At 37.3% G+C, this 25,370-nt stretch overlaps 1 protein-coding gene across 3 annotated transcripts; it reads right to left on the reverse strand.

The window, feature by feature from the left end:
* Window positions 1-6,911: 6,911 nt before the first annotated feature.
* LOC104237162 (putative E3 ubiquitin-protein ligase XBAT35) lies at window positions 6,912-14,610 on the reverse strand. 3 transcript variants are annotated; one of them, XM_009791254.2, is made up of 9 exons: window positions 14,335-14,610; window positions 13,187-13,301; window positions 12,289-12,369; window positions 12,045-12,133; window positions 11,614-11,705; window positions 11,416-11,497; window positions 10,173-10,275; window positions 9,355-9,440; window positions 6,912-8,295 (listed from the first exon to the last, which is right to left on the reverse strand). In XM_009791254.2, exons 1-9 carry the CDS (start codon window positions 14,434-14,436, stop codon window positions 7,357-7,359), a joined length of 1,689 nt encoding a protein of 562 aa, XP_009789556.1. In that variant the 5' UTR covers window positions 14,437-14,610; the 3' UTR covers window positions 6,912-7,356. The 3 variants fall into 3 exon arrangements, with proteins under 3 accessions (XP_009789556.1, XP_009789557.1, XP_009789559.1); XM_009791255.2 differs by lacking the exons at window positions 11,416-11,497; window positions 11,614-11,705; XM_009791257.2 differs by lacking the exons at window positions 13,187-13,301; window positions 14,335-14,610 and having other exon boundaries at window positions 11,614-11,703.
* Window positions 14,611-25,370: the final 10,760 nt, after the last annotated feature.

The raw sequence follows: 25,370 nt of genomic DNA on the forward strand, positions 1-25,370 counted from the left end.
ATCTCCCTCTTTATTTTGGAAACGGCCTTCTCGTGGTCACGTTTCGATTGGTTCAAACATCGGCGATGCCTATCTACTCTTGTTTCCCACCATGCCTTGAACTCTGTCATGACCTTTTCGGATTCTTCTAACCTGTCTCGCCATTCCGTGATCTCTCTTTTCAGACCCTTTATCAACCGCTGGTCTGATTGACTTCTGGGTCGCTCATCAAGAGACAATCTCAATTTTTGGACTTGGGCCTTAAGTTCTTCATTCTCTTGGATCAACCTATTCTTTTCGCTTCGATCCGCTGCGATTTGTACGCTGTTATCGAATTTCAAACTATCTATTTGTAGCTTCAAATCGCCAATCTCTGCTCGATAACCCTTCTCTTTTGCTAACCAGTTCCATTGCCCTTGGGATGATTCTACGAAATCTTTGAGATGCGGCCTCTTAGCCGGTCTTTCGTAAGACAGGCTACCTCTAAACCAAGCGTGATATCCTGGGGCGACTTCCCCTTTTGCCGTATCGATCACACAAGTGTTTGCTGTCAGATGTTGGCATTCACTCCAGATTTGGCGAACTTCTTCTTCAGGGAAATGACCGTTCGGACTGATTTCAATCACTTGGGTACTCAAATCTTCATCTTTTGGTACCACTTGGTACCTCCCAAGTTGCCTCAAAACCCGATACGGTGCATAGGGTTGGATACTTTTCAGTCCCATCAACAGAAAGTGAGGCCGGGTTGCCGGCATGTATATGATTTCCTCAATAGGTGACCATCCGAGCGTCCATTGGATTTGGTTGGCGGTGAGAGTTCGGAGAAATGAGGTCCATGATGTGACTCCCTCAGGTAAATTGAGCCCTTTGATTCTTGTGTAGAATTCTCCAATACAAGTTTTCTCTGGCGAACTATAACCCAAAAGTGAGGAGCGATGACATAAATGATCGGTCATCCACACTTGCAACAGTAGGTTACACCCTTCGAAAAAGTCACCCCTGGCTCGACAAACAGTGAGAGCCCGGAGAATGTCAGCCATAATCATAGGCGCCAGAGTACTTTTATCTTGGGTAAGCAAAGTACTGACAACCCCAGTTATTCTTAGATCGATGTGGCCGTCCTTCCTTGGGAACACTATAAGACCTAAGAAGGCCGTCATGAAAGCCAACTGCCTGTGTTCGTCCCATTTTTGTCGGTTGCCTTTACTACATAGTTTGAAATCCGGCTTATTGAACCCGCCCTCATGACCGTATCTAGCATACATGAGATGGAGACTGCAGAAACCTTTGGCAAGATCTGGATGGTGAAATGTTCGGGGTATTTTCAGAAAATCCAAAAATCGGTGTACCGTGACGGCCCTAGGTGCAATCAAGTACTTGAACCTTAACGGAGCTTCATCACCCCCAATGTATCCCGCTATTTCCTCCAACGTCGGGGTGAGTTCGAAGTCTGAAAAATGGAATACATTGTGCGCCGAATCCCAGTAAGTGACCAATGATCTGATAATATCACCCCGAGGCTGAATGTCTAGTAAATCCGGGAGATTTTTCAGATATTTCCTCACTTTGTCTTGCTCTTCTTTGCCTAAGTCGTTCCACCATAATCGCAACTCAAAAGGGATCTTGGTCATTATTGAAAATGATTCATTTTGTATCGTGCTCATCCTGCACATTTATTAAGGCGATAAACTTTATTAGACTCAAATTATCTAGATTTTTTTTGAAGACGGGAGGTTGGACCCGCCGAGGGTTGCCTACGTATCTCACCCCGTGCGAGAATCAAACCGGCGTAGTTCGGTCATAGAGAAAATTAAATAAACCTAGTAATCAAGAATAAGCATTTTTATTGTTTTTGGAGAAAGATAAATACTAAAAAAAAATATTTTTTTTTGTTTTTTTTTTGCACTATTTGGACTATTAGTCCGAATTTATAAAAGGGTATTACAAAAGAAACAACACATTTTTGAATTATGAGTTTCCATTTTTATTTTTATTTTTTTTTAAAAATAAATACCCTCTTTTTTCTTAAAAGAAAAGAAACAATTTTTATATGTTTTTTTTTATCAGACTAAAAGGCAACTTTTGGTTTTATTTTTTTCTTTTTTTTTTAGAAAAATTCCGACGAGGTTTCGACACTACTTGGACATTGGTTTTATTTTTCCAAAATAAGTAATTATCTCCCTACGCTACTATTTTTCTTTTTTTTTTTAGAAACCGATCAACATGCGGAACTGAAGCAAATAAATGCGCAAAACAAATAAGATGCAGCAGGGTGGCCTTTTCATTTCTGGTTGCTTGTCCTAGACGGACCCAACCCCTGTGTTGAGCCCCCTAAGTCGAATGCAACATGATGCAAATAAGCGTTCCTACTAGGGATCCGGCATGAAGTCGAGTTATACTAGGTTTAAACCTTGGTATTTGTTCTAGACTGTGTACCCGAGCGGACAACTCGAGTCGAGGAGGGGCAACTTACCGGGAACCAAAAGGCCGTCCGGCTTCGTAACTTATCCGTCCTCTTTCTTATTTCGGGTATTGACACTAACAGAATAGGGAGTCTCGACCAGCGAGCTTCTCCCCGGAGGTGAAGAGAGAAGGGTTTCGGCACAGTTTATATACAGTTCAGATAATATCAAAGCGGTAAAAGACAACATTTAGCACGTTATGCAAAAATATGTAATAAATATCAGATAATAAAGCCAAATATAACAATTATTCTAAGCTCGAATTCTTGAACCCTGAACCGGAGGTTCTGGGTAAATTATTCCCCAGCGGAGTCGCCAGAGCTGTCACACCTCCTTTTTGCGCGCCCGGCCCCGAAGGGTTAAATGCGCGGGTGGAGTTTTTCCAATTTAAGTGACAATATTCGAAATGGGATTATTTATTTAATTCAGAGTCGCCACTTGGGAAAGGTTTGGCTTTTGGTGTCCCAAGTCACCGGTTTATCTTGAATCCCAAATCGAGGAGATTTTCGACTTTTCCAAATGAAGTCTGCGAACCAGAAATTCTAAGTAAGGAATTCTGTTGACCCGAGGGAAGGTGTTAGGCACCCTCGAATCCCGTGGTTCTAGCACGGTCGCTTAAATTGTTATAATGGCTAAATATCTGATTTAAATACATGTTGTGACTTATGTGCTTTTATTAAGTTTTAACCGCTTTTATTATTATCATTTATTTTACAGAATTGCAACGTCGTGAAAATGCATATCGAACCACGTCACAATCAATGCACCCGTAGTTGTTAACACATTTTTGACTCCGTTGAGACTTGAATTTGGGTCACATCAATGTGCACCCGATTTTAAGAATATAATTTACTTAAACCGTGCCTAAAGAGTCTAACGCGTTATTATTTTGTAGAAAAGCCATGAAATTTATTAAATGGCCTATCTTGAGTTCTAGATAATTATCATGGTTATTTATGGAGGGCCCCACGATTGTTGCACTTTTGTTTGGCGAGGCTCATCTCTATTTTTAGAAAAAGATATCCTAAAGTGGCTACATTTCTAATGCATTTGTCTCTAAAACTAGAAGAAAAGGTACGTGCTAATTCAACTATAGGCTTTTGCCTAATTCGGATTCTTATCAATTTCTGATTGATTATTTACAAAGTGGAGGGATGTCATAACTCGTGAAACATACTTTAATTGGGCAAAGAAATTACACTCGAGATTGACCCAACATTATACTTGTGTCCAAACATTTCTTGAATTAAAATTTACTAGACTGATTGGGGCCGAATTAAAGGAATTAACTACTAGGCATTGTCACTAACGGGATTTGAACATAATATTATGTACTGCCTAACGAGTTATGGTAAAAGAAAACTAAAATGAACAAAGAAACATTTGTGTAAGGTGGAAATATTCTATTCTATGCATGTCGCTCAGTTGAACGGAAATCCTAGTCAAAATCTATACTAATTCTCCATGCCCTCTCTGTATTGTGTCATTACATTTTCGTACCAGCAAACAACTACAAACTAAGAAGCTAGAGGCTAAACTTGATGGAGTATTATCTAACTAATCTTTCATTACTGAATCACACTAATCAATTTATGCAACCTGAAGTCAGTATGTCACAAACATTTACAAACAGATATCTAAATCTTCTTCAGGAAACTCCTTTCATTTCATGCTTTTGAATTGTTACAGTTAACACCAAAGTTGGGTTTGAAATGTGTACCTGGAAACACTGAAAATGCAAAGGAGAAGAAGAAAAAGATGGGGAAATCAGCAGCAGCAAGAAACAAAATAGCAGCAGCAGCAGGGCAAGATAGCAGCAGGCAAAGCAATATAGCAAGAAGCAGGCTCGAGTGCAGAAATGCAACTATGGCCAACAGAAAGCAATAGCCAAATAACAGCAAAACCCAGTGGAGTAGAATCAGAACTCCAGACAGACCAAAACAGTGGTAAACCAATGAAAACACTCGACTAATAGACACAACTGGAATTTCAAAGAATCAGAATTGATTTGAACAAGTTGAACAATTGAAACCCAATAATAATAGGAGGAAAAAAAGCCTCTGATTGTTGGTTGTATCCCTTCTATCCCTTAATCTCTCTCTATCTATGTGTATCTGTTTTGTATGTATTTCAGCTCTCCTTTCCAAACTCCTCACAGTGTGTGTATTTTTCTTTTTCAGTTCTGATTCTTTCTCTCTATCTCCTTTTTTTTCTTTCTTCCAGGTTCAATCCTTTTATAGGCCTCAAAACTATCTCTTTTAACAGCCTGTTTTCAGAATATCCCAGTACCCCTCCCATGTGTCTTCCATTTCAACTCCAACTTTAGCTAATCAAGTATTAAACCCCATCAACATTCCCTGTCAGACTTACTTTTAAAAGGTTTAACATTTTTTAAACTTAAAGCAAGGTATGGGCAGTAGAATATATCTGATAGCATATGCTGTCAAATTGTTTAGAGCTTAACAAAAACCTTTATGCAGGCCACAGGCTGTGCACAAACACATGAGGTGCACTAGTGCACATGCTGTGCATGAGTGCACATGCCTCCCAATTCAGAATTTAAACCAAACAATCCTTATTACTGATCAATTCAACAGCTATAAGTAAACAGAATTGGTTCTTAATTGATTCAACAAATGTTTAACAGAAGCAAATCGATTTGCTATGCTTAGACAGTTGAAACTAATTGACGACTCATGTCGACTCGACTATATTAGCATTAACATACACAGACGTAGCCAAAAATCAGACATTCAGAAGTATGGGACACATGACTCGACTTATACTGCTTAAAACAGAATTATACTTCGATGAGTTAGTTAGTCAGTACAAATTTGGAATACAACCAATACACATGCCTCATCAGAATAGGAGGGGAGGGATTCAGACAAATACAGAGGTTCAAACAAAGTGGACAAACAAAAGTTGATAAAATTAAAACAAATATGAACAGTCTTTTAAAACAAATCACACGGGCTAAAAACAAATAAAGGAAAGAAAACAAGACTCACCTCAAATCTTTTTAAGGAACAAATCAGAAAAATCCACTGGTGTTTGAACAGACCTTCTTTAAGGTTGAATGGACTTTTAAACGAAGTGTTTCTCGGATGAGAAACACCTCGATTAAGGTCCATTAGACCTTAATCTCTTCGTTTTGAACAAAACACGGAACATGCACAGGGAAAACTAGAGTTCAAAAACTTAGATCTGGGATTCGTGTTTCCCTGGTTAGATTCGGACCAAACCAAGTATGGTTTGGTCACGAGGAGGGTCCGGGGAGTGTCTGGTATGAAACTGGGGTTGGTTGGGTTAGATCGAGTTTTGACTCGAATCTTCAAATGAAGATTCGAGGACCTGGGGGTGATTCGAACCAAACGGTTAACAGGTCTATGTTCAGGGTGGTGAGGGGGTTCTATGGTGTTCAAGTGGAGGTCACCGGCGTTCAGGCCGCCGGGTTTTTGGTGAAGGTGTGCAGGGGCGGCTAGGGTTTGAAGGGGATGGGTTTGATGAAGACGAAGGCGGGGGTGTTGGCTAGGGGGCAGGGTAAGGATCTAGGCTTATATAGTTAGTGGGTGGGTGAACCTCGACCGTTAGATCAATCTAGATCTACGGTCTGGATCTGAAGGCTTAAATGGAAACGGTGTCGTTTTGAGGGTTTGGGTTCGGTCCGGGTGAGACGGGTCGGGTTTGTTAGTGGGTACGGGGTGTGAGATCTTGGCCGTTGGATCAGTTTGGTTTGAATGGTTGAGATGGATCGGCCTTGAAACGACGTAGTTTTGGTGTTAAACTACGTCGTTTTGTGTCCTGGGGGTGGGCTGTTCGGACTGGGCTCCAGATTTTGAAATGGGCACGGCCCAAATTCATTTTACAACAAATTTTGTCTTCTTTTTTCTTTATTTCTAATTTCCTAAATACACAAATTAATTAAATAAGACCAAACACCACTAATTAACACTTACCATATTTATTTCCCGCGGATAAAATGTTAAAAGTAGGCAAAATTAAACACGACAACAAATCAGGACAAAAGAAAAAAAATGCGTTTTTTTTTTGTAATTTTCCATCTAACAAACGGGTCATGGTTTAAATTACGCATGACACATACATTTTAATTCTTTTGGAGCGACTGTCGCGTAAAACAAAAATCACGTGCTCACACCATCTCTTTTTGTCTTGATAATGCGACGAATACTAGTATGGATAATGTAGCAAACGCTAGTCCTAGTAGGGATATTGTAGTAAATGCTGGTGGGAGTGATCAATTGTTTTTTTGTAATGCTGAATCCCCACCAGCTCTTGCTCTTTGTAATATTACTTAACTTTTAATATATGTCTCTTTTATTGACCAAAAAAAAAAAAATTCTACATGTAAGAAGCATATATGAGGTGGGACAAGCCTTTGGCAAAAACATGTACAGTGCAATTGCAATCCCTGATATACACATTAAATAACTTGTATAGAATACTAACTTAAATAAAATCATAACCATTTCATATGAAATAAATTGTTGAAATCACTTTCAGACTCCTTTGGCCTGATACATATTTTAAGTTTCTTATACTTTACATTGGGACTGGGAGTACTAATACGACCCTGACATAATAGCAATTCAACACGGATATCTCCGTTGGGGGGATTGGGAGGGGGGGGGGGGCAGTCTCCTCTACTGCCGAGCAATAATACACCATCAATATTATCATGGCGGGCAGTCTTCTCCACGGCCTGGCCGTCTCCTCCTCCTCCTCCTTAAAGTTAAAGAGTGTGTATATAACTTTTCGGGACAAGTTTGAGGGGTGACTTATGTGTTTTCCAAATCCAAACATGAAACTTTTATAGCAAGTATGGTATTCAAACTGGCACTTAAAATTCACAGGGTTCTAACCTTGCTCATAGGCAGGAAACAATATTTATACCTCAAACACTGTAGAGCTTTATAACCTGGTCAATCTTTACTCGACAAACAGGGCACTCGCCTTTCTTGGAATTAATCTGGTTCAAACACTGCATGCAGCCAATCATGTGACCACAAGGTACACAAGCTCCTTCAACAGAAGCTTCCCAACATATTATACATAATGCAGTCTCATGTTTATTTTCCCTTTCAGTTGTAACAGAAGCTGCTTGCTCTCCAGGAGGAATCGACAAGTTCAACGGGCTAAGATCTATAGCCGGATAATGAACCACCTCTTCATGTACAACCTCATCTGGAACTGGTGGAGCCGAAGGGGCCACAAAATCAAAAGCAAGATTGCCCTCTTGAGTTTCAGTATATTCAGGTGCATTGTCCGTCTTTTCCATCGTTTCACAGCTACTGACTCCTGAGGATGCTGTTTTGCTTATTGAAGGCAATGCACTGTCCTTTGCAGTTTTTCCCCATCCTTGATAATGAACTTCGGCGGAGGCATCTCTATGTCCCGGCCGAGGCTGGGGCACGGCCCAGCCATTGTACTCTTCTACAGCAGGCTCATCGTTCCATCCACTGCAGCTTAGTTCAGAGGAGGTCGGTCTAGGAAGTGAGTGCTGTCGTCTTTGACTGGATACATCTGCAGTACTTCCCCATCCATTTTCTTGAACCTTTATTTGGTCATCCGTCCACCCACGGTAAATAATTTCAGATGTAGGCTGGGCTCTAACAAGTGAACCCCATCCATTGTGAGCAATATCATCTGTGGTATTACACCAATCATTTTCATTTTTTACACCAGAGCTTTGTCCATGATGATGGAGAACCTTATTTTCTTTAGAAGAATGAATAGAAGCATTGATTCCAATTGCTAATTCCATTGCTTGTGCAGCGGTTTCAGATTGTTGCACTGTAGTTTGGCTATTTTGTGATAAGCGCGGAGGCAGAACCTGAAATGTTAACATGTGGTCAAGCCCCAGAGGTGGTTCCGCTCTATCCTCTTAGGCGCATCATAAAATAAATGGAAAAGGATCAAAAGTACCTCTTTACTATACGAAATATCTTAATTTTATCCTCCGTTACACTTTGGTCCATTCATACCCTTGCCTAAATCGTCTCGTATTTTTCCTTGACCACCTAATAGAGCTCCAACCCGAAGTATAACGGAGGATAATTTTAAACCATAGTCAAAATTAGAAGGGTAAATTTGGACCTTTCTCGCAGTGTTTTGACACATGGAATCCACCCAATCCATGCTGAAGCTCCATTAAAGTTTCGAGCAAACATGAGACGACTTACTAATAGCAAGGTATGACCGGATGGTACAACCAAGATATTTCGTATAGTGGAGGGATAACATTTGGATTTCTTTAAGGTAAACAGGAAAACATGCATAGCACCTCAGGAAAAGGAACCATCCAAGAGATGTGTTCAAAGAAAATTCAGCCGATGCTACGCATCATACAATGTTAGAGATTTATCTAACTATTTGAGGAAGAAAAAGAATTTTAAAAAGTCAATATTTATGGCTTTAATGTTAAAGTTGAATTGGAATATATAACACACAAGACAATTTTATCAGTTCATAGTTGGTATTTATACCCGTAGTCATCTTCATTATCTCCAGTTTTTACTTTAAACTTTTAATTCATTTCTCTGGTCAAGAACACTTTTTATATCCAGTAAACTACTGCAGTTTTAGAATGAAAGCTGCATGCCATCAGCTTCTAGTAAGAAAATTGCAAGATTAAATAAAGCATATGTAATTTTCTTTGATAACCGTAAGGCATATGTAATTTTAACTGGTCCACCTTTCTTATCCAAGTGAAATAAAGCAATAACGCATACTGCACATATTTCAAACATGACTTGTGTAATCTATATGCATCATACAAACTCATCTGATGAACAAATTCTGGGTAGTTTGACTCAATTATTTTTTGAGTCGAAGATACACGCAACAGATACAGAGTTGGTAAAAAGTATGATTTCAATTTGAAGGTAATTACCTCAGTTGCAGCATTACATGCTTTGTGTAACAATTGAAGCTGTTGCTGCTCGGAATCGCTCACTGATGTAAACTTATATTGAGTGTCTGATGTGAAAAAAGCAAAATGAAAGAACTACTATAAAAACTTATCCAGAAAGGAGTTCAGTAGATGAGATAACATTAATGAAACTAAGTCATCTTTTTGGTCGCAATTACGAAAAGTTTCTCTAGGAGATAACAATCACAATCTATATTTTAACATTTAGTGGAAAGAGTAATTGAGAATTTGTGTTTTGCAGCAGAATTCGGAAACCTTCAAATTTTACTAATAATATGCAGTTTCATCTATTCCTGAGCATGATATCTACATATTAATTCCAGTCCTTTAAATAAACCTACAGAGTTCAACAAATATTTGCGGAGACCAAAAGTGTTAACTTTTCGACAAATTTAAAGGACCAAAACTGCTCAGTGCATACTTATGTTGCTCGGATTCTCCGAAAAAGTGGCCGGATACGTACCGGATCCTCCAAAAGTAGTGCATTTTTAAAGGATCCGACACGGGTACGGCTATATTTTGGAGAGTCCGCGCAACATAGTAAACCTACCCTCAAACATAAGGGACAATTTTTGTCATTTTCTCGAAGCAATAAGCACATCAGTATCTCAAACCAATAAAAAGGTTGTCCACAAAAGCTTAGTCTTGTAGACGAATTTCTCTTGAGGCTTGTAAATTGACGGCTCATTGATAATGTGGATAAGAGGAAAAGGCTTTTTCTTAATTCTCCATTTAACAAGATCAACTACAGAATAGAATTTCAGAAAAAAGAGTATTACTGCTGGTATTGTCAAATATTGTCAGCACAGGATCTGAATGTTGCCACCTTATCTCTTCAACGTTAGCCTTCCATAAGGCGATAACATTACGAGGCTGGGCGTCCTATACATCAAAACACAATTTCAGGAAATCCGTCAATTTAATAGAAGAGAAAAGAAAATCAAGAACACTTCATTGAATTATCAGCCGGCTCTAGCTAGTTCAGGATGGCGCATAGTAGTAGTAATTGCTTCATTGAAGTACTAATCAAGCATATTTGAGCATGGAGAGAACAGTGTATATAGGAAGGAGAACTTTGGCACTTGAGGTTTAGGAGAAATTTACAGGATTAGGGAGTCGGAAATTTTAAAAGCCTGAATGCACTATTGTATAAGCAGAAGATTTCACCGACGAACCAGAGCACTTTTGAAGTGGTATGAACGGGGAAATGGACTTCTTTTCAGTTAAAGTAACTCGACCACAGAATATACTGGGAAAGGAGAATACCGTTTCTTTCTACTCAGTACAACGCCTAGTGCATTGAGAATGCTTATTGCTTTATTTGGCTAACGGCAAGAGGCTTATCCACACAACTGAGGATCATATGAGAACAATCTGGAGAAAAGAAAATAGGAGGGCTTTTTAAGGGGTAAATGGCTCTTCTGTAGAAATAAAGGGGTCCTTCTGTAAATATTTGTGCACCTATGACAATCCATGTAGTACCGATGATTGGGTACTATTTGTAGAGAATCACACTTCCGTTTATGGAGAATCGCACTTCTGTTAAATTCTCTACTCTTTGTTTTCCACTTATACAGTAGGAAACAGTCCCAACAAGTCAATAAAATTTTTACCTCATTGAAAAAAGATAGTAGAGATTCTTTTTTTGATAACCAAGAAATCTCTGAGGGCCAATGACGCACGGTTTAGAACTCAGTAAAATCATTCTGAATTCACTTGAAGCTACCTATTTTGTATAAACGGGCATGCTGGCTCATATATGGATTCTGCTCAAACGCCCCAAAGACACAATGTACCTACGTCTAGGTCCAGCTTTTTCATAACAAGAGCTACGCCTACTCCTTTAGTATTGTGTATAACTCGTTAAATCATCCACAGCAATAACCTCCATATCCTAACCTGATATGTCATCTTGACAATTTTCAGAAAGATGGTACTACTACAAACTCAAAGAGAGGTACCTAGCAATATTGCCAATGGAATTTGTAAAGAACCAATGTCGGCCAATAATGGTTTATTTACCTCTAAGGATGAGTAAATCGCCAGTTCCAATTTAATAGGCTTCGTAGGATCAGCTATACCGCAAGGTATTACTACAACCCAACTGCAGTTCTAATCATTGGTCAGCAAGCATAAAAGTTTTTGGAACTTACAGCATTATAATGGATACAAAGCAAAAACAAGGGGCAATTACAGAAAAACTAAGTCAGAAATACTGACATTTTTCTAGATAACAATTGAGGAGCTAAAGCTTCAAGAAACCCTGGACCATAGAACTCCCTCATCCAGCCCGAGAAAATGCAGATTTGTCTCTAGAAGTGAAAGCAAAACCAGAATAAATGAATTTGCAAACACACGGTCAAAGTTAAGAAGAGGGCAGGAAAAATAAAATAATCTATGTGAATTCAATGAAGGGGGAGCCTTGGAGCAACGGTAAAGTTGTCTCTGTGTGACCTATAGGTCACGGGTTCAAGCCGTGGAATCAGCCACTGATGCTTGCATCAAGGTAGGTCGCCTACATCACACCCCCATGGGTGCGGCCCTTCTCAAGACCCTGCGTGAACGCGGATGGTTGGTGCACCGGGCTGCCCTGTGCATGTGAATTCAATGTTAATGTACTTAAAGCATGAGACTAATACCAAATATTATACCTCAATAGTACGAACAACATTGCTAAAACCCTTTGCTCGAGCAACTTCGAGTGGAGTTTGGCAACCATCATTCTTGATCAATGGATTTGCTAGTGCAAAAATTTAGTAGTAAATTAGATCAATACATTAGAGCAGTTGAAAACTATGTAGATCTGATACTAAATCATCCAGGAAAGCAGTCCGGGAAACATCTACCTAGCAAAAGGAGAAAGCACATTCACTTTGCAAAACTATAAATATGTACCTCCATAGGAAAGAAGTAATCGAACTGTATCCTCCAAACCTCTCTTAGCTGCATGATGTAATGCAGTTCCAGCATGATATCCTGAAAACAAAATTAAGAGTTAGAATGTAGATTTGATTATCACAATTACAAGCCAGACAACAACAACAACAACAATAAAGTGTCATCCCACAAGTGGGGTCTGGGGAGAGTAGTGCGTACGCAGCCTTACTCCTACCTTGTGCAGGTCAATCCTATATTACCATATTTCTAATATAATTATCCATTAGCGCGAAGATGTAAGTCCCAAGCTTAGCGCAAGATATCTTCGTAATCCTATATTAACTATATTCTCTAATATAATTATCCATTAGTGCGAAGTTGTAAGTCCCAAGCTTAGCGCAAGATAGCTTCTTAATCCTATATTAACTATATTCTCTAATATAATTATCCATTAGGGCGAAGTTGTAAGTCCCAAGCTTAGTGCAAGATAGCTTCTTAATCCTATATTAACTAAACTCTCTAATCCTAAATTAATTGACTTCATCGGATAATTGACAAATATGGTGAGATTCCATTAGCGCGAAGCTGTAACTCCCAAGCTTAGCGCAAGATAGCTTCTTAATCCTGTATTAACTATATTCTCTAATGTAATTATCCATACATTTTAACTAGCTATGCTGAGCTGTAAGCAGGAACCGGCGGTGCAGATGTAGAGCTTTAGCAGTGAGAGCAGGGGCTTGAACTATATATATCTAGTTGAGAAAGTGTCAAAATATACATCTGTACTAAGTTCACACCTATTACCACGAAGTAACGAGGGCCGTGGTACTTCAAACCTTCTGACATAAAATCCCGGGACCATCTCTGGTGATGACTCTAAAAATTATATGATTAGGATTAGCAGAGAAAAGCATACCTGGCCGGTAAGCATTGACGTTAGCTCCAAGCTCAAGTAAAGCTTTTGCAACATCCAAGCCATTCGGCTTCATGCACGCTACAATCAATGGCATCTTTCCTTCTTTGTCGATCCACTGATTCAATGGGGGCACAAAACTACAATTAGTACATACAGATTACTCATATAACCAGTGGCTGAGCCACATAGCTCCGAGGGGTGTCAATTGACACCCATTTGCCGGATAATTACACTTTTATAGGTAAAAATTACTTTCTTATGTATATATACTATGCATTGAGTGCCCTTGACTTATTCGTGTATTTACTTCTTTAAATTTTGACACCTCTTAATGAAAATCCTCGCATATAACCTCCAAACGCCATCTCTTTATGTTCGCCAAAATGGGTGTTGATAAAAAGTTTAATTATTCAAGTAAATTGGCTAAATTTGTAATACCTTCAGACTTTTACCAGTGACAAAACTTAGGGCCCGTTTGGCCATAAAAATTTTTCACTTTTTTCCAAAAAAATTTCATATTTTTTCAAAATATGTATTTGGCTATGAAAATTTCAAATTTCACTTTGAAGTTGAATTTCGGAATTTTTCCAAACTTTAAAAACTCCAAAAAGCTGCTTTTTAAAATTTCACTTCAAATCACTCGAAAAATTCAAAAATTGCTCCAAATTTTATTCATATCCAAATACAACTCTAATTTTCATACATCATTTTCAATTGAATTTTTTATCACTTTTTCCAGAATTTCACAATTCTTATGTCCAATCGCCCACTTAATATGGCATCTTCTAAAAATTGAATCTTTTTCATATTTACCAAGAAGGGTATGTAGAGGCGGAGCAAAGATTTAAAATTTATGGGTTCAGGGTTCTAATCCTTTTTAAGTTACTGGGTTTTAAATTAATAATTGGTACATATTCACGGATTTTTTAAGACAAATATATGGATAAGACTAGAGCTACTGGATTAGGCCGAATCCGTACTTGATGGCTAGCTCCGCCCCTGAGGGTTTGTATACCTCAAGACTTAACCAGTGAAAGAATTACTTATAGCATCTCCAAAAAAACTGAATCATTTTCAATTATACCAAAAAGGGCGTCGATAAATAGTTAAATATTTCAAGTAAATTAAGGTAAATGATTGTTATATACCTCAAGACTTGCACCATTGTTGTGAATAGCTTTGATAGCTTCAATGTTTCCTTCAATGACTTGTTGATACAGTAATTCCTCTTTGGATTGCTGTTGCCCCATTAATCAAATGCTAAATAAATAAATCACTTTTAAATATGAAAGATTTACGAGTAGTTACATGTGGCTTAATTTGAACAGCCTGCTACTGAACCAAACAGGTCTGTTCAAAGAGAATTCTCGAGGCTCTCAGAAAGGGAGGAAACGTCCACGTATGGGAGAGAAAGAGAGTGGATAGTGTTTATTACTTAGCTTATATACACTCATTTTAAGATTGTACTATTTAAGTTTAACTTATATATTATTATTAGGCGTAATGATTTACTCACCACTTAAACTTGTATCGATTTGTAAAAGCCGATACATGAACTTACATTTTTCCCATTTGAACATTTCAACTTGACGGAATAAATACTAATAAACACATTTGACCATTGGTCAAGCCTACGTGGAAGTGGCACAACTGACATGACTAAATTGTGTGCAAATCACGCTGCCAAGGCGCGTAAATAGTTTTATTTTTATTAAAAAAATATTAGAAATAGAATAAAATATAAATAAGAACGAAAAAAGGACTTTTCTCTCTCCCTTCCTCTTTTCCCCTGCCCTCTCACCTCTCTCATCTTCCCAAGCGAACTCCCCGTCCTGTAAATTGTTTTCATTTTCTATCCTACTTTCCCTCCCCTTCCCCGTTTCTTTTTCCCTTTCTCTTCCCTATTCACTAAATGGTTCTTGCACAAGGATGACAAGCACAAATCTAATAGTTCAAATTGTTATGCGTTGATTTACTGGAAAAAAATGGAAATTGAAATTTCTAGATAATCTTATGTTGTTTTCGTGAATTTCGGAAGCATCAGCTTGTCTCAAACTTCCAACAACTGCCTAGATCAATACGAGAAGATATGGAGGGCGAGGTCCGAGTCGAATTGAGCTCTCAATGCCTCATTTACGTCAGCTGGTGTGAACCCGGGTCTGAGATTGTTGATCAAGGATTCGAACTATTTTTCTAATGTAGTTTGGGTTCGGGTTCGAGAGGTAGGGTCTGTGAGTTCATTGGAGGAGGACAGTGATTGAGATGTTAGGGTTTTTGCAAGGTGATCGGCGACGGAGGAGTTGGAGATAGGGCGGAGAGATAGGGAGGAGAAGAGAGAGGTGATTACCGGCCGGCGTATAGACACCCGCATTTTCAGTACCAGAGAGAAACGACAAGGATGGCTGAGGTTTGGAGTTTTTTGTGAACTATTGGCTGTGTATGGTGGAGAAAAAAGAGAAAGAAAAAGAAATTAAATTTTTTAAAGATTAATCTTTTTTTAATAATATAGGGCCCACAAATCCACATGTCATATAATAACGACCAAATATGTGATATGACATTCATGTAAGAGCGATTGGCGAACACGTTCGATAGAAAATGTTTATTAGTATTCATTCCGTCAAGTTGAAATGTTCAAATGAGAAAAATATAAGTTCATGTATCGGCTTTACAAACCGATACAAGTTTAAGTGGCCGGGAAGCTATTACGCCTTATTATTATTATTTTCATTATCAATTTGTGATGCCAAGTTAATTATTATTTTTATGCAACAATTAATATTTTATCTTTTTGTTGTTGTTGTAATTCCTAACAAAAGACGTGATTGAGTAAATATTTTTCATCGCCGGTACATAAAAGTAAAGTTTGAAAATGTATGCGTCATCCCTTGATAGCTCATAAGAATTGATAAATCGATTTATCTACTAAACATTAGGGAAAAATTATATAGAGCCCGTTTGGATTAGTTGATTTGAATTAGCTTATAAGCAATAGGTGCTGAAAAGTACTTTTAAGTGCTGAAACTGATTTAATAAATAAGCAGTTACCTGTTAGGGTACAAGTGCTGAAATTGATACTAATAAGTTGCTGCTGTATTTAATAAAAAAGTACTGATAAACTCTTTTTCTGTTAAAATGACTTAAATAACCTTAGAACTGTATACATTTATACGGGCATAATTTCTTCAAAATTTTAGATTGCAGATCGATTCAAATACAAAATATTCTATTTGTTATTTTATTTTAAATATAAGTATGCTTAGATAAGATAATTTTTATTATAAATATAATTTATTTTATGATAAACATATAATCATAAGTTATAATAATTAATAAATTGACAAAAGTTTCTCAATAAAAAATAAACCTAAATAACATAAATTATTTGAAGAGAAACAAACATTGTCTTCATCACCACAACACTTAGAAAGCAATACACCAAAAATTTGATATGTTCATATTTATTAGATACAATTCAAAGATTAATACACAATCACATAGATATAAGTATGCAAAGGAATAAAGAATTTGCTTATCTTAAATAGTCAATGAGAGTTGCAAACTTGAAGAGGTGAGGGGGGGGGGGGTTAGGTTAGGTTGAATACTTGAGGCAGTGAGTATCGATATAGGAGTTTTGTTCTAAAAAGAAATATTTTAAGAATAAAATAGTAAAAACATTGGTCAAACTTAAAGTGCTTATAAGATAAAAATTTATAAGTTGTGGGTGACCATCTTATTTTTGGCTTATTTTTGACTCATAAGTGTTGGAATTTAAGTCATTGGGCTTTAAAGACTAGAAGTGTGAATTGGAAAATGGTGGGAAATAAAATGGAGGAAAATGAAAATTTTGAATCAAGTGAGCCTTTTTATTTATGATAAATGAACTTTGTCCCTCATTGATGAGGGACAACTACACTTGTGTGTATAAATATAGGATCACTTCTTAGAGCTCTTAAAGGAGATGAAGAGAATGAAGCATCGCGCCGTCATCGTCGCTCGACTCGGCTTTAGATTCGGATCGATCGATGAGATTAATTTTTTGGACAAAGTTTATTTAATTAATTATTTAAGAATTAATTAAGTGCCAGTCAGTTCATTAACGAAATTAACTGGAATGTATAATCCAAACGCTGAACGTTGCTTTCCCTTCTGTTCACATTATGGACAGACACCTCTTTCTTTCAAATATCTGTTCACATTATGAACAAACATTACACCTCTTCCGACAATTGCCTATAAATTTTGAGGCATGGCTTCCTTTTCACATACTGAAAAATTACAGAACTTCCTTCTGAAAATCCTGCATTCTATTTCGCAGTTTCTCTTTTAAATTCGTAAGTGTGATTTTGCTCCGTTCTTTGAGTTCGTTAGTATCCTGCAGTTTGTATTGTCATTGTTGCAGGAAGGTTTATTCTGTTTCATCCTGAGAGGATTTAATCCATTACCTTGGCAACTTGTGAGGAGGTTAAAATTCCTTAAGGACGCATAAGGAAATTGTGGACTCGAAATATTTCTTATCGTTTACAGTTTTTTCAGTTTCTTCTAATAGTTTTTCTAATTTCTGTTCTAACACAGTAGCGACCACAAGCTTAAGGAATTTTATATTAACGTTTCTGTGTTGAAATCTATATTGAACTGTAATACATATTTTGTATACTGGTTTGGAGACTAAAGCCTTGGTGCTTTCTACTCCGATATATTTTTTACTCCAGTTTAAAGGACATAAAAACTTTACCGGGGTATTAAATTTGAATACGGTTTGAAGAATATAATAAACTTCACCGTTTATGTTTTGAATGTTTGGTTTGGTATTCAGTTTGAAGATATAAAACCTTCATTGATTTTGAAAAGTTCTGTTTGTTGCCAACTTTACAGAAAAATGGCAATTGAGGACCAAACTAATGCTAATGGAACGGGTGCTATTGTTACGAGTGTTGCTGCCTCGTCGAGCCGTTCAACTCCTGCTCATGCTATGGCACCGGCAGAAAAACCCAGAAAGTTTTCCGGTATTGACTTTAAACGTTGGCAAATGAAGATGTTCTTCTATCTTACTACGTTGAGTTTGCAGCGATTCATCAAGGAGGATCCTCCGGTCGTGGCTGAAGGCACTTTGGATGACGAATGATTTGTTGTAACTGAAGCATGGAAACATTCTGATTTCTTGTGCAAAAACTACATTTTGAGTTGTTTAGAAGATAGCTTGTACAATGTCTATAGTGTCATGAAAACTTCAAAAGCGTTATGGAATGCGCTTGAGAAGAAGTACAAGACTGAGGATGCCGGACTTAAGAAGTTTGTGGCTACAAGGTTTTTTGATTTCAAGATGGTTGAAACTAGGTCGGTCATAACTCAAGTCCAAGAATTACAAATCATTGTGCATGACCTCCTTGCTGAAGGTATGACCCGAATCAATAATTTTATTAATAAGATTTATCTTGTTATTAAATATGAATTTATTGAATGTATGGTCATAAACGAGGCCTTTCAAGTCGCCTCTTTCATTGAGAAGTTACCTCCGTTGTGGAAGGACTTTAAGAACTATCTAAAACACAAGCGTAAGGAAATGACACTTGAAGATTTGATTGTTCGTTTGAGGATAGAAGAAGACAACAAAATGCTGAAAAGAAGTCACGTGGAAACTCGATAATAATAAGGGCTAACATTGTTGAGGAGGCGCCACAAAATAAGAAGAGAAAGAATGCTTCTGGACCAAAGAATTACCCAAGCAAGAAAAAGTTCAAGGGTAATTGCCACAACTGTGGAAAGTCTGGGCATAAGGCGGTGGATTGTCGTGCACCAAAGACTGATGTACAAAAGAAGAAGAATAAGAAGAATCAAGCTAACATGGTTGAAAATGTTGAAGAAATGGAGGACTTGTGTGTCATGTTGTCTGAATGCAACTTGGTAGGAAATCCTAAAGAATGGTGGATTGATTCTGGAGCCACCCGCCATGTTTGTGCTAACAAGGAGTTATTTTCTTCTTATGCCCCCGTAGGACCCGACGAGACAATTTTCATGGGAAATTCGTCTACAGCCAAAATTGAAGGAGTTGGCAATATTGCGTTGAAGATGACGCCGGGAAAAATTGTGACTCTAAACCAAGTTCTCCATGTTCCAGAAATTCGCAAGAATTTTTTGTCTACCTCACTTCTTGTCAAGAATGGATTCAAATGTATTTTTGTTTCTAATAGTGTTATACTAAGTAAGAATGATGTGTATGTAGGAAAATATTACCTGAATGAGGGCCTTTTTAAGCTAAATGTAATAGCAGTTCCTATCAATAAAGTTAATGCTTCTTCTTACTTAGTTGAGTCAAACACTTTATGGCATGCACACCTAGGTCACATCAACTTCAAAACATTGCGAAAAATGATAAATTTGGATGTATTGCCAAAATTTGATTGCGTTAATTCTAAATGTCAAATATGTGTGGAATCAAAGTATGCTAAGCATCCTTGTAAGTCTGTTGAAAGGAATTCAAGTCCTTTAGACTTAATTCACACAGATATTTGCGATGTGAAGTCAACACCATCTCGCGGTGGGAAAAAGTATTTCATTACTTTTATTGATGATAATACGAGATATTGCTATGTTTACTTACTTAATAGTAAGATGAAGCAATTGATGCTTTCAAGCAATACAAGAGTGAAGTTGAAACACAACTAAACAAAAAGATCAAAATGATAAGAAGTGATAGGGGTGGCGAATATGAATCTCCTTTTGAAGAAATATGTTTGGAAAATGACATTATTCACCAAACAACTGCCCCTTACTCTCCACAATCTAATAGAATTGCGGAGAGAAAGAATCGAACATTGAAAGAGATGATGAATGCGTTGTTGGTAAGTTCTGGTTTACCACATAACTTGTGGGGGAAGCTATACTTACAGCTAACCGAATAATCAACTGTGTACCTTATAGTAAAACACAGTCCATTCCTTATGAAAAATGGAAAGGAAGGAAGCCCAACTTGAAATACTTCAAAGTGTGGGGGTGTTTAGCTAAGGTACAAGTTCCTAAACCTAAAAGGGTTAAGATAGGTCCAAAAATAATTGATTGTGTATTTATTGGATATGTAAGCAATAGCAAGGCATATCGTTTTCTGGTTCATAAATCAGAAAATTCTGAGATCCACGTTAATATGATAATAGAATCAGATAATGCTAAACTCTTTGAAACTATTTATCCGTATAAAAAGGAAAGTGAATTGTCCTACCAAAAGTCAAAACGACCTCGGGAGGAAACAACAGATGGTATGCCTAATGAGGAAAATCCGAGAAGAAGTAAACGTTAAAGAACATCTACTCCATTCGGTCCAGATTTTCTGACTTTCCTGCTAGAAAATGAGCCTCGAACCTTCAAGGAAGAAATGTCTTCCTCAGAAGCACAATATTGGAAAGAGGCTGTCAATAGTGAAATAGAATCCATATTGAGCAACTACACTTGGGAATTGGTTGATCTTCCTTCAGATAACAAAACTTTGGGTTCTAAATGGATTTTCAAGAAGAAAATGAAAGACGATGGTACTATTGACAAATACAAGGCAAGACTTGTTGTCAAAGGATTTAGACAGCGAGAAGGTCTTGACTATTTTGACACATACTCGCTGGTAACAAGAATTACATCCATTCTGATGCTAATAGCATTAGCCGCCTTGTATGGTTTTTGAATCCATCAAATGGATGTAAAAACAGCCTTCTTAAATGGTATCTAGAGGAATAAATTTACATGAACCAACCTGAAGGGTTTGTGGTTCCGGAAAAAGAAAAGAAGGTGTGCCGACTTGTTAAGTCCCTTTATGGACTAAAACAAGCACCCAAGCAATGGCATGCGAAATTTGACCATACAATGTTTTCAAATGGCTTTAAGATTAATGAATGTGATAAATGTGTTTACATTAAGAACGTTCCAAATCATATATCATTGTTTGCTTATATGTTGATAATATGCTAATAATGAGCAAAGACATTGCCAACATTCAAGCTACAAAGTGTATGCTTGCTAGTAGTTTGATATGAAAGACTTAGGAGTTGCCGATGTAATTCTAGGAATTAAAATCCGGAGGACTCCTCAGGGTCTGGCTTTGACTCAATCACATTACGTGAAAATGGTACTGGAAAAATTCAAAAACTTGGAATTTAGAAGTGCAAGAACTCCAATTGACTTAAACTATTATCTTGTAAAGAATAAAGGTGAAAGCACGTCTCAATTGGATTATGCTCGTGTGTTGGGAAGCTTAATGTATATCATGAACTTTACACGTCCTGATATAACTTGTGCAATAAGTAAACTTAGTCGATTCACAAGTAATCCCAACAAACATCACTGGTCGGCAATGAAACGAGTTCTGGGATATTTGGAATATACCCAAGACTACGCTTTGTACTACAATAGATATCCTGCGGTTATCGAAGGATATAGTGATGCAAATTGGATAACCGGCTCAACAGAAACAAAGTCCACAAGTGGATATGTTTTTACTGTTGGTGGAGGAGCAGTATTTTGGAAGTCTTCCAAACAGACGTGCATTGCTCGCTCTACAATGGAATCAGAGTTTATAGTTTTGGATAAGGCCGGAGAAGAAGTTGAATGGCTTCGAAATTTCTTAGAAGACATTCCGTTCTGGCCAAAACCTTTGGCTCCTATATGCATACATTGCGATAGTGAGGCTGCAATAGGACGGGCAGAGAGTGTTATGTATAACGGAAAGTCTCGTCATATACGACGAAGACATAAAACCGTTAGACAACTACTCTCTAGTGGAATTATCACTATTGATTATGTAAAATCAAATGATAATTTGGTGGATCCGCTTACAAAAGGCCTAACTAGATAGGGAGTTGAGAAATCATCTAAGGGAATGGGACTATGACCGAGGACAAGTCATCATGGCGGTAAATCTACCTAGAATTTTGGATATTCCGAGATCTAGGTTCAAAGAGCTCAAACAAAATTGTGATTGACCGGTTCAACATTGTCAAAGTAAAATCTTTGGTCCCTTCCCGTGATGAAGAGAATGTTCAACAACAAGGATAGAACTTTACACGTTCTTTAATGATTACCTAAGTTTGATGTGGTATTTATCAAATAGTGTCAATCTAAAGGATTACACGTTTAGGAATCACCTATGTAAGTGTGAAGTGGAAGCCGTTTCAATGAGAATTCTGTAAGGCCAATTCTCTACGCACTTATGAGACCAGGCGGTGTTCATGGCTAAAACGAACACAACAATGAGAACCAAAAGACGGTTAAGGGTTGGTTGTGTGACATATGGTTGTCTAGGTATACACTAAAGTTCGACGGTTCAAAGATATCAAATCTACCGATTGACCGAGTATATCCGACATATGCTCACTACGGAAAGTTCAAAGGGAAACCTACTTATCCAGATGCAATTAATCCTTACTTGCAAATCACACAGATTTCATCTATGTTCAGTCTTGTTACAGTCATTCCCATTCATGTGGGGGATTGTTGGACTTTAAGCCATTGGGCTTTAAAGACTAGAAGTGTGAATTGGGATATGGTGGAAAATAAAATGGAGGAAAATGAAATATTTGGAAAATTTGAATCAAGTGAGCTTTTTCATTTATGATAAATGAACTTTGTCCCTCATTGGTGAGGGACAACTACACTTGTGTGTATAAATATAGGATCACTTCTTAGAGCTCTTAAAGGAGTTGAAGAGAATGGAGCCTTGCACCGTCGTTGTCGCTCGACTCGGCTTCGGATTCGGATCGATGAGATTAATTTTTTGGACAAAGTTTATTTAATTAATTATTTAAGAGTTAGGCAGCCTCACGGTTCGGTCTCATCAAAATAAAAATTCAAAAGTCCCCAAGCAAGAAACTGGGGCAGAAGTTGTGGTTGTTGTAAGAAATCTGATTCCGAAAGTTGTAATTTTGAACCCATGAGAATTTTTTTTGAGCCTTTGACATCTTTTCTTTTTAACCCTATCCGAAAGCCCACATTATGGTCCAAAGAAAGACCTTCCGATCAGTCTTCGAGAGATGTCAAGTCAAGAAAGAGGAGGTAATTCATATCAGGGGCAATACTTTGGCCCAAGCAGAAAAATAATGATAATGAGAGAGTCTTATTGGTGAAAACCCTCATGAGCACCATTAAGTGCCAGTCAATTCATTAATGGAATTAACTGGAATGTATAATCCAAAACGCTGAACGCTGCTTTCCCTTCTGTTCACATTATGGACAGACACCTCTTCCTTTCAAATATCCTTTCACATTATGAACAGACATCACACCTCTTCCGACAATTGCCTAAAATTCCGAGGCATGGCTTCCATTTCACATACTGAAAAATTACAGAACTTCCTTCTGAAAATCCTGCATTCTACTTCGCAGTTTCTCTTTTAAATTCGTAAGTGTGATTTTGCTCCGTTCTTTGAGTTCGTTGGTATCCTGCAGTTTGTATTGCCACTGTTGCAGGAAAGTTTATTCCGTTTCATCCTGGGAGGATTTAATCCATTACCTTGGCAACTTGTGAGGGGTTAAACTTCCTTAAGGACGCACAAGGAAATTGTTGACTCGGAATATTTCTTATCGTTTACAGTTTTTCCAGTTTCTTCTAACAGTTTTTCTAATTTCTATTTTAACACAGTAGCGACCACAATAAGCACTTGGCTCATAAGTATTTTTAACTTTACCAAACGCGTAGATAAGCCGAAAAGTGCTTATATAAGCTAGTTTGACCAACTTATAAGCTTAGCCAACATCCTCTTAGTATTACCACTTTAACAAATAATATATATATATATATATATATATATATATATATATATATATATATATATATATATATATATATATATTTGGCTAGCGGATGTAAAAAATTCAGCCTGATCGGCCAAATGTGCTACTTGCTTAAACATTAATTGATAACCTTGAAGTTCATTGAGGCCAAACTCATAGACGGCCCCCTAAACTCGTTCGACTTTACTCTAATACTTCAACCAATCTTGTTTTTATTAAAATCTCCCACCCCACCCCACCCCTCTCTCCCCGCCTTTCTTCTTTGTCCCTTTAGAATCCAGTGGCATATCCACATAGCCACATTCAATTAAACACCCTTGATTGAAATATTAAATTGAGTACATAAAAAATTATATATTATATATATAAGTAAATATATTTTTTTATAAATATGTATTTAATTTTGAATATTGTTTGTAAAATTTCTGGCTCCGTCCCGTTGTGGTCCCCAACCTCACCCAACTGGCCAACTCTTCCTCTTTCCCACGATTTCAAGTAATAAGCTAATGGACAAAAAGTTACTCCTTCTATCCCAATTTATGCGATAGTGTTTGACTGAAAAATATGCCTCTACCTCGAAAGATATAAGCTAATGTTTAAGTAATAGGATTACATAACTAAAAATATGTCTCTACCTCTAAAGTAATTTATCTATCTATATCTATCTATGTATATATTTCAATGAATAATCCTATGTTGGATAAAATTATCAAAGTTAAAATTTTACCATATTAGGACTTTAAAATCAATTGCAATTATTATTCTATAATGAAACCGTTTGCTAATGGCCTCAATTTTTTTTGGTGCGTACAATTTTGAACAATGGCAAAAGGTTGTAGTCTATCACTAATTAAATTAGAAATAACTTATTATTAAGGACTTTGAAGTGAAGTATGAATATATTACCACTTTAAAATTGACATTTTAGTCGTTTTGTTGCTAAAATAAATTTTTTAAAATACTATTCGGAAGTTACTTTTTTTATAAACTGTCACGACTCCAGTTCGCCCTCCATGAACTGTCGTGACAACACCTAGTCTTTATGAGTAGGTAAACCTAACAAATACGGAACATAAACGAAACTTGCGGAAGAAATAATCAAAAACCAAAATAACTGAATGGGAACAATAGTTATAATGTCGTTTGGCATATACAACACAACATTCTCAAAGCCAAGTACACTATCCCAAAATCCGGAAACTCACAGAAACACAAGCCTTTGGAATATCTAACAGTCTAACTCCAGAATATCTAACAAGAAAGAAAATACAGAAGGGCAATGTTTAACATCTAGAATAGAAAGGGACTTTTTGGTCTACAGACGCGACATATGTACCTCGAAATCTCTAGAGCAGTCGCCTCCCTCAAGGATTGTAGGCCTGAGTAGCGGTACCTGGATCTACACATGAAAAAC

This window comes from Nicotiana sylvestris, chromosome 2 (assembly GCF_000393655.2).
Source record: "Nicotiana sylvestris chromosome 2, ASM39365v2, whole genome shotgun sequence".
In the NCBI taxonomy this organism is placed as follows: domain Eukaryota; kingdom Viridiplantae; phylum Streptophyta; class Magnoliopsida; order Solanales; family Solanaceae; genus Nicotiana; species Nicotiana sylvestris.